Source organism: Mustela lutreola, chromosome 1, assembly GCF_030435805.1.
Source record: "Mustela lutreola isolate mMusLut2 chromosome 1, mMusLut2.pri, whole genome shotgun sequence".
Taxonomy (NCBI): Eukaryota; Metazoa; Chordata; class Mammalia; order Carnivora; family Mustelidae; genus Mustela; species Mustela lutreola.
This window is the reverse complement of record NC_081290.1, coordinates 260,865,022-260,878,851: the sequence shown is the minus strand read 5'-3', so window position 1 is coordinate 260,878,851 and position 13,830 is coordinate 260,865,022. Positions and strand designations below refer to the sequence as shown.

General features: G+C 37.1%; 1 protein-coding gene across 5 annotated transcripts in view; it reads right to left on the bottom strand.

Annotated features, from left to right (window-relative positions):
• HIPK3 (homeodomain interacting protein kinase 3) overlaps positions 1-13,830 on the bottom strand; it is a 92,590-nt gene that overhangs the window by 57,027 nt on the left and 21,733 nt on the right. For all 5 annotated transcript variants that reach the window (XM_059139211.1, XM_059139219.1, XM_059139223.1 and 2 more), the window contains one exon: positions 4,129-5,227. In XM_059139211.1, coding sequence (XP_058995194.1) covers positions 4,129-5,225 — 1,097 coding nt within the window. In that variant the 5' untranslated portion in view covers positions 5,226-5,227. Of the gene's footprint in view, positions 1-4,128; positions 5,228-13,830 lie in introns of those variants that run through there.

The following is a 13,830-nucleotide window of genomic DNA, read 5'->3' as shown; positions in this document are numbered from 1 at the left end:
CTTTCTCTCTCTGTCCCTCCCCACATCTGCATACATTTTAAAATAAATAAATTAAAATCTTTAAAAAAAAAAAAACTTCTGTTAAAACCCAGCTGACAGCATTTTGTCTAATAAGGATTTCCCCCAACATAACTATTTCATAATACAGAAAAGAAACTGTCATCAATTTCAGCCAATGCTGAGCTCTTTTGGGTAAGGGTGGTTTAGACAGAGAGAACTTTAATACTAGTTGATCCTAACTCCTTCTCTACTCTCAAGGCTCATTCAAGGGTCACAGAAGCCTTTCCTGAACCCACAAATGAGGCTAAGTGCTCTCCTCTGTGTTCTCATAGCACCCTGCCTATACCTGTACCCGAGGACTTCTTAAGACAAACTATTTTTCTCCACCATTAAATGATGAAATCATGTCTTAATCATCTCTGTATCCCTAGCACAGTTCCAGCACACAAAAAGGACTCAACAAAAATTGAGTTAAATTTGCAGTATGAATTTGGACCTGTTCGACTTCTATAAGCCTCAGTTTTCTATTTATTCAATAGGAATTCTACCAATTGTCTTACCTCATGGGGTGAGACAGGAGAAGCAAAACAGGAAATATACATACAAAAGCACTCCAAAACAAACAAACAAAATGTACTTTACATACACAGCCTTCTATTATTATAGAGTACCCTAAATAATGTATTGGTTATTCCTTCATGGGTCACTCTATGTATCTTAATTTTGAAACAGAAACTTTGTCTTTGGTATTGCTAGATCTAAAAAGGCATAAGGGGATGGGAAGAACCTAAACAAAAACTGATAAGCCTAAATTTATCATTACATACCATTCTGTCAACTATTACAGGCAAAACAGAAAGCATTTTTTACCTCTACAACAATTAATGGTAAATTACTCAGTAGGCTTGCAATAAATATAACTGCTTTTCAGGTTATTTTACAGCCCACTTTCCTGTCCCTATGTTCTGAAATGACTCAAACCACAGGCTAGAATTCTACATTTAAAAGAAAAAGGAAAATATTCATGAACTGAATGTTGCCACCGCACCTCATAAACAGCACCTTCTGCTGCTAAAACCTTTTATGCATTCAAGAGTCCTGCGTGTTCTTGACAGAAACCATACTCATGCAGCTGAATTTAGAACATGCTGACCTTGAGCAAATCAATGCCCTTAGTATGTACTTCTGGCTTATATCACTGCAAGAGGTAGACAGCCTCACCATCTATAGTAGTCAACAATTTCTGGCCACTGTCCCCTGTCTATTTTAAGATATCCCTACTACATTTCTGTGTAGCACAGTTCAAAGAAATAGAATAACACATGAACTGTATTTAAACACAGATCGTTTACCTTGGAACTTAAGGTACGTGTGTTCTTACCATGATTAGCTCAAAAATATTTAATTTGGTAAGTTTCCACTTCCTGCTTTTGTTTTTTAAAATACAACAAAGAGTTAAAAATCAAGTGTAAGACACTTTTGCTTACTGCCGAATCAAATTTTAAGCAACCTTAAGTCAAAAACTAAGTCAAAGTTGGTGAACAAATCCTGAAAAAGATTAATGGTTACCAGCTATTTTCATGCAAAACTACACTAGACAGTATAACAGTACATAATTAAGGACTTTAAAACCTTTATACCAGTCTTACACTTACTCTCTCCTACCTCTTGAATCTAAATAACATAAAGTCCCTTTTAAATGTTTTTACCTGAGCAACTCACCCAAAATGCTACTAACATGAGCCCTTGTTTATAAGTAACAATCTCATTTTTTTTACTCTAAACACAGAACCTGTAAGTTAGCAACGGTATACCTTGTGAAATTCAGATAAATTATCAACTTGAAATTTATACAGAAAAACAAATTAGAAACTTACTAATTGTACTTAGCAACTATTCATAGCTTTTTTTTCATTCCCACCAGAGGCTAGTATTTGTGCAAAGACCTAATACTAGAAATCAACATCATAAAATATTTACCATTTCAAATTGCTTTAGAGGATTTCCTTTACTTTCTTGAAACATTTAATAAATGTTTAAAAAATAAAGTATAAAGTATAAAAAATAAAGTTCTCTTGTTTTTGTTTGTTTTTTTCACTCTCATCCAAAAGATTTCAAATAAAGAAAAGGAGTCTAGGTATCACACAGAACTAAATCTGATACGCAGTATTAATGTAGGACCCAAATAAAACAAAGTCATTTACTAACAAGTGAACTAAATATAGAGCCCAAGCAGCTGGAGCCTGGGGGTTTATATAATATGCTAGCTGACAATTAAAAGCTCTTAAGACAGAATCCATAGAGCACAAAGGGAAGGGAAAAAAACCATTTTTCTCATGCTGTTAAATAAATTTTTAAATAATTTTTCTGGAAAAAAATGAACAGAAACCTAATCCTGTATTCTATTATATTAAAAAAAAGTTATACAGAGGCTCAAACAAATGTAATAATATATTAAATAAGACTTACTGTCCTGATACAGCTTTTTTTTTTTTTTTTTTTTTTTTTGAGAGAGCAAGAAAGAGAACTAGTGGTGAGAAGTAAGAAGGAGAGGGAGAGAAGCAGACTCCCTAGTGAGCAGGAAGCCCATTGCAGGGCTCAATCCCAGGACCATAACCTGAGCCAAAGACCGATGATTAACTGAGCCACCCAGGTGCCCCTACCATCTTTTAAACCATTTAAATGGAATAGTTTCTAGCACTCTAGTATTAAAAATCTGACAATCAGGAATATACTAAATAATAAATCAGGCTATGTTCCCAGTTTCTAATACATATTTTAATAAATTATCCCTAACTGACAGGAAGGTGGGGCTCCTAATGACTTACTACTGGCAAGGCATATATTTGGAGTTGGTTTTTGTAGTAGCTAATGTATCTCCCAAATCTTGTCCTAGATACTAAGGCACGTATTTACCAGAAACTAATCTGGTTGAGAGGTACAGTATAAAGATAGATACAGCACCAGAAAATAGGGACACCTAGGTGGCTCAGCGGGTTGAGCATCCAACTCTTGATTTTGGTTCAGGGTCCTGGGATCAACCCCGAATCTGACTCCGCACTCAGGACGGATCTGCTTGTCCCTCTCCCTCTGTCCCACTTCCCCACCACCACCACCACCATACCATGCTCGCTCTCACATGCGTGTTTTCTTTCTCTAAAAGTAAGTAAATAAATCTTCAAAAGAAAAAAAATAACTACCCCTTGCCGGGTTTAAATTTATAATCCTCATATTCTACCAATTCCCAACAATAAACTGCCATGTATCTGTCTATTCACTAACTTCTTAATGGCCAGTATTAGCAGCTCTTATTATCTGCCTACTCTGTTGGGGCTCTAGAGTTCACCAAGACCACAAATTCATTCTAGCTGAAATGAAAACAATTTCTCAAAATGATAAAGCTATGAATCCAAAACCAGTTTACCTACTCAAGTAGGTATTTTGAATCTTGGTAATTATTAGCCCTTAAGCTACCTATTATATTCTAGGCTAGCATTATATTAATCATGACACTATTGCACTTTATCAATATTTATATGAAATTATTTTCTTCTTTAAATTCCAACACCAAAATAGCATTACCCACATATAGATGAGAAGAGTATAATGAAACTTGTTATGGGAAAGTCTCCTGAACATTCATGGCAGCCATGGAATTATGCTTGAATCTTCTGAATCTTAAAACCACTAATCAGAATAACTTTTTAAATTCTCATATGTAACTTTCCTAAGTATTCAGTTACATCTGACTGTCTTTAATATACTAGTTCTCTTAAGTGCTGAAATGCCCAAAGATATATACAAAAATTACTATAAACCTTTCCCAACATTTGAAGACTTCTATCTGATCATCACCAATCACCTACCATGACTTCAGGCCTCCTGTTAACAATAAAAATAACCAACCAAATGTCTTTGGCTTGGAATTGCAGTAGAGATTCCAATTCTGTTTGGGCAGATTTTACGCCTAAATTTTAAAAATCTTTTTAACACCTCAAACCTAAACTAATCTTATCTTGATTTCTTCATTTATCCACACTGTCTTTCTCACCATGTACACACACAAAATTATTTCATTTAGCCAAAATTCAACATTTACTAAATAGCCAAAAAGTAGCTGTCACCTACCTGTAGTACCGAGACTGTAGGTATGTTGAACAAACAGTCTTTGATACATGACTGGCCGACCCAAAGTCTATCACCTTAACCCGGTATGGCTGCCGAACAGGATCCACCAACATAATATTCTCTGGTTTGAGGTCAGCATGAATTAAACCAAGACTTTTCAATTTTTTCAGTGCAGTGGCCACTTGCTGAAGAATTGGTCGAATTACTTTTAGTGGCAGGGGACTGAACTTGTTTTGTTTCAGAAAGTCATATAAGTTTTGTTCCAGCATCTCAAAGACTAAACAAGTATGGTTACGGTGCTGAAAGCATTCATAAGCTCGTACAAAGTTATATTCATCAGCATTTTCAGTACTGAGCCTTGCTAATATGCTCACTTCTATTTGACCTTGACGTGCATAAGAAGGGTGATTCTTCAAAATTTTGATTGCTACGATTTCATTTGTCCCTCTTTTCCAGCATTTGACTACCTGGCCAAAAGTGCCTCGACCAAGAAAATCAAGAACTTCATAAGTATTTTTCATGGAGCATAAGACTTCATGCTGTACTAACTGATAGTCACCCTCTCCAGAGGTACAATTCTGTTTGGTTCCTGTGGTAGCTGTCACAACTGTCACTGGATTTCCCATGTTGGTTTGCAACATTGCAGGAAGTATGGACAATTCATCGACAATCTGCATTGCGCTGCTATGATTATCCAACTCCTCACTCTTGCGCTTCAATCCACATCGCTGGGGGCCTTCGAGGAAATTTAACCTGTGTCGCCACGCCCCAATCGGAGGTGCCTCCACTTGAGCTTGCTGCGCCTGAGCTGCTATGACCTTTGTAGCACCCGCAGTGTTTTTTAAAACAACAGCACTTGTCTGCAATGAAAAGTTGTGTCCTCGAGGTCTGTTAAATGGTATCTTTGTCTGAAAAACACTACCCTTCGTGGGAGGACGAGAATTTCCAACGTTTTTACCATTCACATAGGTCCGTGGATAGTTTCTTTCCTGGAATACACAACTGCTTGGCTCTACTTTGAGTTTCTTCACACTACAAAAGGCACTTGACTGAGTTTGATAAACATACGGTGGGTAGACCAAGACTTGTGAGGCCATACCTGGGGGGGAAGGGGGGAAAAAAGGACATATTAACTACAAGAATTTGTTTTTAATTTTAAATATCATGAAGAAAACCTTCAAGGGTCAAGTCCATAATTTGTAAAAATAATTAAACTCCATTAAGATTTTTTCCCCCTTGAATTAGATAAGTATTTCAGTTTCTCCATTTTAGCTAGTTAGTGCTTCAGCTACCTTGAGTATTTCATAAAAGCCTGGGAATAAAGAGTTGGGTGCATTCATTTAATCAAAAAATATTTACCAAGCAGTTGCAATCACCAAGATATGCCCTAGGAACTGTACCAACCATTTTTTCCCCCAAAAGGAAAAGTACAGATCCCTACACTACACATATTTGGCAAAGATAAAGCATTCTATCACCAAATTATCATTTATGAATCAATGACAATGACAGAAAATATCCACTACATAACTACAGTCACATTCTTTAAATCTAAAGTTCAAGAACTGCCTCAGAAAAAATACAATCAATTGTAAAAATAAGTACAGAAGCCAGATATAGGTCCCTTTGCACGATGTTCTCATAATGTCTTTTCCGCATCCAGCCCTGTATGCTTAAGCAGACATCTTTACATTCAGATTAACCTTCTTGTTGAAGACTTTCTTGGGACACACACTTGCCACTCATCCTTTAAGGCCAGAGTGGGGCATTTTGTGCTCTCATAAAAGCTTCTATGTTCTTCTAATTAGCATTCATGACATGACATGACATGACATTGTAATTGTCAGTATAACCATCAGTCTTTCATACTAGATCTGAAACAAAATTCCCAAGATACAGAGTTGGTATCCAAGAAATGAGAGCTGGTCAGATTAATTTTAAAATATTTCCACTCTGCAATTTAGAAATCTGTATTGTATTAACTGGGCAATCTCATGCTGTTTTAACAAATCAAATATTAATTCTCCAATTCAAAAACAACAGATTTCCATCACAACATGTAATACATACAATATTTAAAATAATGAGTCACCATCTTCTAAAGGACTTACCATGCAAAGCATTTTAACAAATGCTTTATTTATAATATTTTATTTTTTAAAAGATTTTGAGAGAGAGAGAGAGCACGAGCAGGGAGAGGGGCAGAGGAAGAAGCAGATTCCCCACTGAGCAAGGAGCTTGATCTCAGGACCCCAAGATCATGACCTGAGCTGAAGGCAGACGCTTAACTAACTAAGCCACCCAGGTGCCCCTGCAATATTTTGTTTAATCATATTAATGTCTTCCCAAATTGCTGTTAAGAAAACTAAAACTCAAAGGAACTAGCTAACTGGCCAAGGTCACAGAGCGGGGGTATAGTAAAAGGAACAGGTAAATACATTGCGCTTCAGATAAAAGGCATAAATTTTCAACTTCCTAAACACTTTTTTTAAGATTTTATTTTTAAGTAATCTCCACACCCAACACAGGGCTCAAACTCATAGCCTCCAGATCAAAAGTCATATGTTCTACCAACTAAATCAGCCAGATGCCCCCTAAACATTTCTTGTTAACTACTTACCACATTCCTAAGTTGACCTGGCTCCGGTAAGAAATGAGCAATAAAACCTTAGTAGACAAATTAAGATTTGATGTTCAATGTGTAAGAGAAAAATCATAAATTGAAATGGTGGAGTTCCAAACCATTTCATCCACCATCAGAAGAAGGTTCAGTATTCCACCAATATATCTCCTTTTAATGAAGCAAAGCCACACTGTAAGTTCCTTCTAACCATACTGAACCCATCTAATTCACTTAACACTGTTTGTGAAGATCCCCAACCTTATCTTCAATAATTTAGCACTATCATGATTCTCATTTCAAATCACTTCTGTGACCCACACCCACAGAAAGAGATTCAGAGAGACAGATAATGAAACTCAGACAAAAATTTCAAAAACAGCTATTATAAATATATTTGTGGATTTAAAGAAAAGCTTGAACATAAATAGGAGACACATGAAAAGCATTTTTAAAATGGAACCGGTGAGCCTGGAAAACCGTGCATACCATACACAGACAGCAGAAAAGCAATTTGGCAATGTCTAACAAAACGGACATATAATCAGGCAACTCAGAGATAATAAAAGAATATTCATGCAGTACTGTGTAAAGAAACACAGTACTGGAAATAGCCTAAACACCCACTTGAAAGGCACTGGGTAAATAAATACACCGTGATACACAGACCAACTACAACCTTTAAAAAGAATGAAAACAGGGGCGCCTGGGTGGCTCAGTGAGTTGGGCCGCTGCCTTCGGCTCAGGTCATGATCCCAGGGTCCTGGGATCGAGCCCCGCATCGGGCTCTCTGCTCAGCAGGGAGCCTGCTTCCTCCTCTCTCTCTCTCTGCCTGCCTCTCTGCCTGCTTGTCATCTCTCTCTGTCAAATAAATAAATAAAAAATCTTAAAAAAAAAAAAAAAGAATAAAAACAGCCATCCAGGTGGCTCAGTAGGTTAAGCATACACCTTGATACACAGATCAACTAGAACCTTTAAAAAGAATGAAACAGCCACCCAGGTGGTTCAGTAGGTTAAGCGACCCACTCTTGGTTTCTGCTCAGGCCGTGATCTCAGGGTCATGAGATATGGCCTGCGTGGGGCTCTGTGTTTAGTGGGGAGTCTGCTTGAGATTCTTTCTCTCCCCTCCCTCCCCTGACTTATGTGCATGTGCACACCAACATGCTCTCTCTCCCCCCCCAACCTTTCTCTAAAATAAATAGATAAATCTTTTTTTAAAAAAAAGAATGAAAACAATCTATCCTGTATGGACTGATTCCCATATTGTTATATGAAAAAGCAAGATTCAGAAAAATGTGTACTACACAACAGATATTACTATGTGTAATAAAAAGAATTACATATGTATATAATTGCATATACACTGAATATCTGTACAAACATAAAGAAACTGTCAGTTCCTTTGTCTCGGAGGAGAGTAACAGGATAGTGGGGACATTGACAAAGATTTACTTTTCACTCTTTTTTACCACTTTAATTTTTGCTACATGCATGTATTGCCTGTTCAAAAATATGTCTTTGAATCATTTGAATCATTAAAATATATAAATTTCATATTTAGAAATGAAACAATAAATCTGGGATTCACTTCAAAATAATAAAGAAGAGAAAATGGATGGGGATATGAATAAAATTAGATTAGCCCTAAATCATTCATTACAGGAACTTAACAGTAAAAAGAGGTTCTACTTTTGAATATGTTTATTTACACCTTTCCTTAATAAAAAGTTAAATAAATAGATATATATATATTTAAAATTCTACCCAGAAAGATTTGGATTCAGGAAGTCTGTGGTGCAGTCCAGGCATTTTTATGTGGATAAGCTCTCAAGGCCATTTCAACATACACTGACATCTGAGAAAAAAAGGTGATCTAGTCTATACAGAAACCCCAGAAAATTCAAGTTCTACCTATGCAGGGCCCTAAAGTCCGAAAAAATTGGGATGAAGTCCTAGGGAATAGAACCACATACCACTCTTGGCCAATCCATGCCATTTATTTTAATTTTTTTTAAGATTTTGTTTATTTGTCAGACAGAGAGAGCACACACAAGTAGGAGAAGCAGCAAACAGAGAAGCAGGCTCCCTGCTGAGCAAGGAGTCCGATGCAGGATTCAACCCCAGATCCTGGGATCATGAAATGACCAGAAGGCAGATGCTTAACTGACTGAGCCACCCAGGAGTCCCAATCCATGCCATTTTAAATCAAAGTGTTATGTGGATGACAGCTGAGATTCAGGTAACTGACCTAGAGATCTTTAAGAATCTACAATTTCTGAATCCCTGCTGTTCTTATGTTTTCTTTCCCAACATGCCAAGCTAGAAGGCAAACAATTAAGCCAAGGGCCCCAATCAAGGTCACCTAAAGGAAGCTTAGAAAATTACCCCCTCACCAACCACTGTGCTATATGGGGCCAATCTCAAAGGGGACTTTAGAAAATAAACACAGATAGGAATGTCACATAACATACACAGCACATAAGAAAGGGATGGGGCGATACTGGAGATAATGGTTATAAAAGACCACAAAGAAAGAACTCTAAATTACTAATTAACTTAGCTACTATGACTCCCTACCATATCCAGATATTAGGTCTTTCCTTCTACCAATCCTCCATCAGATAAACTCATGACCTGATAGGAGTATATATATTCTACTTGGAGTTTATGGATTTTAATGGTAAGCAGAGTACAGGAGCTGCTTAAGTCCATGGAGTCCAAAATACTGACTACCACTAGCCATAACATTTTCTTCTTTTTTTCCCTTTTAGGCTTCCTGAGAAGGGAGGGAGAAAGCAAAAATAGAAATGCTTTACTATCTTATAGCCAATATAAAAATTCTGAATAATTCTGCCAAAGTTATACAAAGCCCATAGTAATTGGGTTCTTCTTTAAAATGTTTGTGACAGGGGCGCTTGGGTGGCTCAGTGGGTTAAAGCCTCTCCCTTCGGCTCGGGTCATGATCCCGGCACCCTGGGATCCAGCCCCACATTGGGCTCCCTGCTTGGCGGGGAGGCTGCTTCCCACCCACCCCCCACCTGCCTCTCTGCCTACTTGTGATCTCTGTCATATAAATAAATAAAATCTTTTAAAAATAAAAAAATAAAATGTTTATGACATCATAAATAGGTGAGTAAAGGCAATGATGCCTTGCTTTCACCTTATTCAACTTTCTCCTAGTTGTTCAAACCTCAATTTTTACATAAAATTATAATAAAAATGAGTAACACAAAATTTACCATTTTGAAGTGTACAGTTCAATGGCGTATGTTCACACTGTTGTGCAACCATCGCCACTATCCATCTCCAGAACTTTTTTCCTCTTCCAAAACTGAACTCTACCCGTTAAACAACTGTCCATTGCCCCCGTCCCCAGCCCCCAGTCCCTGGCAATCACCACTCTATGTTCTCTAAGATTTTAACTCTTCCAGGTATCCCGTATTATGAAATTATATAGGATTTGCTCTTTTATGACTGATTTCACTTAGCATAATGTATTCAAGGTTCATCCACGTTGCAGTACATGTCAGAATTTCCCTCCTATTTGAAACTAAATTATATTTCATTGTATGAATATGCCATGTTTTGTATATTTGTTCAGCCACCAAAAGATATTTGGGGGCACCTGGCTGACTTAGTCAGTGGAACATGCAACCCTTGATCTTGGGGTTGTTGAGTGTGAGCTCCATATTGGGTATAGAGATTACTTAAAAATAAAATCTTTAGGGGTATCCAGGTGGTTCACTTGGCTAAGCATCTGACTCTTGATCTCAGCTCAGTCATGATCTCCAGGTCCTGAGATCAAGCCCCGCACCAGGTTCTGCACTGAATGTGGGGCCTCCTTAAGATTCTCTTCCTCTCTCTCTAACTCATGTGCATGCTCTCTCTCAAAAAATAAATAAAATCTTATTTAAAAAAAAAAAAAAAAAAGACATAGCGTTGCTTCCACTGCCTCCACCTTTTGACTACTATGAATAATACTGCTACGAACATGGATGTACAAATTTCTCTTCAAGACTCTTTCAATTTTGTATATATATCCACAAGTAGAATTACTGGATTATATAGAAATTCTATTTTTAATTTGAGGAATCACTATACTATATCCCATAGCAACTATATCATTTTACATTTCAACCAGTAGTGCACAAGGTTACAATTTCTCTACATGCTCACTAACACTTGTTATTTTTTTTCTTCTTTATGGGTGTGATATGGTATCTCACTGTGATTTTTAAATCTAATTCATCAATACTGGCTGTACTAACATCGAAAGCTTGACATCATCCGTAGCTATAAGAAGTAAGTTTTCTACTTTTTCACTTGAGTTCTTGACAAATATTAAACATTACACTTTAAACTCTATAGGGGCGACTAACCCAGTGGGTTAAGTCTCTACCTTCAGCTCAGGTCATGATCTCAGGGTCCTGGGATCAAGCCCCACTCGGGCTTTCTGCTCAGCGGGGAGCCTGCTTTCCCCTCTCTCACTGCTTGCCTCTCTGCCTACTTGTGATCTCTGTGTGTCAAATAAATAAATAGAATATTTTTTTAAAAAACTAAACTCTATAGTTTAGCTGGGCATTGTCAGCTGGGCATTCCCAAATGACTACTGAATAATACCCAGTTTTCTCAGACTATCAATGGAAAGCACAGAAATCATTACATTACTAAAAGCATCAAGCTTTTTATTAAGATATAAATATGAATGTGATCAGCATTTCTAAAGATCAACAAGAAGAAACAAAAGAAAAAAAACAAGTAAAACTAAAATTTTTTTAACATAAGGGGAAGCTCAGGGCACTAAAAGATCATCTCAAAATAAACAGAGTTAAGACGGGCGCCTGGGTGGCTCAGTGGGTTAAGCCGCTGCCTTCGGCTCAGGTCATGATCTCAGGGTCCTGGGATCAAGACCCCGCATCGGGCTCTCTGCTCAGCAGGGAGCCTGCTTCCTCCTCTCTCTCTCTCTGCCTGCCTTTCTGCCTACTTGTGATCTCTCTCTGTCAAATAAATAAATAAAATCTTTGCGCCTGGGTGGCTCAGTGGGTTAAAGCCTCTGCCTTCGGCTCGGGTCATGATCCCGGAGTCCTGGGATCGAGCCCCACATCAGGCTCGGCAGAGAGCCTGCTTCCTCCTCTCTCTCTACCTGCCTCTCTGCCTACTTGTGATCTCTGTCTGTCAAATAAATAAATAAACAAAATCTTTTAAAAAAATAAATAAATAAATAAATAAATAAATAAATAAACAGGGTTAACAACCAAAGCATTTATAGTCAATATCCTATGATCAAAAAAATAATAATGATAACCACAAAACAACCAATAAAAAAAGGCACCTCTATGCAAGTAACCTTAGGGAATATCTTCATTCAACTGGAAATAAGCAAATAGCTACGTTAGATCAAAATAAACCTTTGATTCTGTTTACATGAGAACCCTGCATTCAGAGTTCTCTTCTGAACACATCTATCGTTTCCAGAATCTATATTAAAATAAAGTAGACACAAGTGCAGTCCATTTTCAAAAGTGAACTCATTACCAAACTCTGTAAAGGACAGAAGGATGGAACAGGAAATGAAAAATACAGTTAAGACTACTTTACTAGGTACAAAGTACCAATGTACCTTTAATCTAGTGTCCTCAAAACTAAAAGAGCTGGAGAATTATCCTATGTGAAAAGAGTAATGAGATGTTCTACACTGTTAGTGCAGTACTAAGTTCACTAATTCAGTGTGTCTTTAGTCAAATTAGAAAACATACATTACAGATTTACAATTGCCTTTCAGCATGCTATAATCTGCACCAGATACAAAAAGGTTTAAAAGCACTAAGTAAAAATCATTGAGCATGCTAAAAAAAAAAAAAAAAAAAAACAAAGAAAATAACCACCACCTACCCCACATAAGCAGTCCCCTACTAGACCAAATCCCTATCATTCTTGTCTTTACCTGGATCCTTCTTTCTCTCCCTCACCTCAATTAAACCTCAAGATCTTGACCTGCCCATGTCAAAACAGTACTTCACATTCTGGCCTCAAAATATTACCCATCTCTTCCTATGATCTACCATCTCTTTCTGATTATCTATCTCCCACTATACAAATTCACAATATCCTTTGCTAAATTCTAGTTCCTCTCCTTCTAGTACCTTAGATTCAAAATTAACACTTCTTTTACGTAACACAAAAGGTATTTTTAAAGATGCTTAGCAGCAAATGAATCCAAAACTCTTAATCTGAATTCTCTCAATCTTTTTCCTTTTTCCTTTTTCATCATACTTCAGGTATGATGAACTTCTAGGACGTGAAACACTTTAGCGGAGATAATATTCAAAAGCAAAACTTCTTCAGAGAAGTAAAAGCACTTGAGGGAAAGTGGTCTTCACCAAAGCATTTTTTATGTGAAAATCAGTAATTTAGTCATTTCTAGAAAGGAGCTTTGTGCATCACTCTAATGACTTTCAACACTGCAAAATGCCTTTTTGAAAAAAAAAATAGCGTCAACCTAGTTCACCCAGCTAGTGGACCGAAGAAAAATCACACTGTTTTCTTTTTATATTTTTTAATTTATTAATTTATTTATTTGAGAGAATATGCATGCACACACATGCACTCAGGGGAAGGACAGAGGAAGAGGCTCCATCCCTAGTGTGAGGCAGATGCAGGCACAATCTCGGGACCTGAAATCATGACCTGAGCCAGTTACAAGCCAAAGGGAAGAGTCCATTGCTTAACCAACTGAGTCACCCAGGCACCCCCAAATTATGCTATGTTTAAACTACTTTTGCATTCCTCACAAAGTCTAGAACAGAGCTAAATGAATAAAGCCTTGCTAGGGCCTCATATCATTTCAAACTTTTTAAAAAAAATTTTTATTTAAGTAATCTCTATACCCAATGTGAGGCTTGAACTCACAACCCCAAGATCAAGAGTCACATGCTCCACTGACTGAGTCAGCCAAGCACCCTTCAAGCTTATATTTTTTAATAAGATACTGCAAACATCAGTTTTATCACAACTTTTAAGTTTTGTACAAATGTCTGTCTTGATATCACAAAGTCTGACAAACAGATCAAAGGAGACAGAAT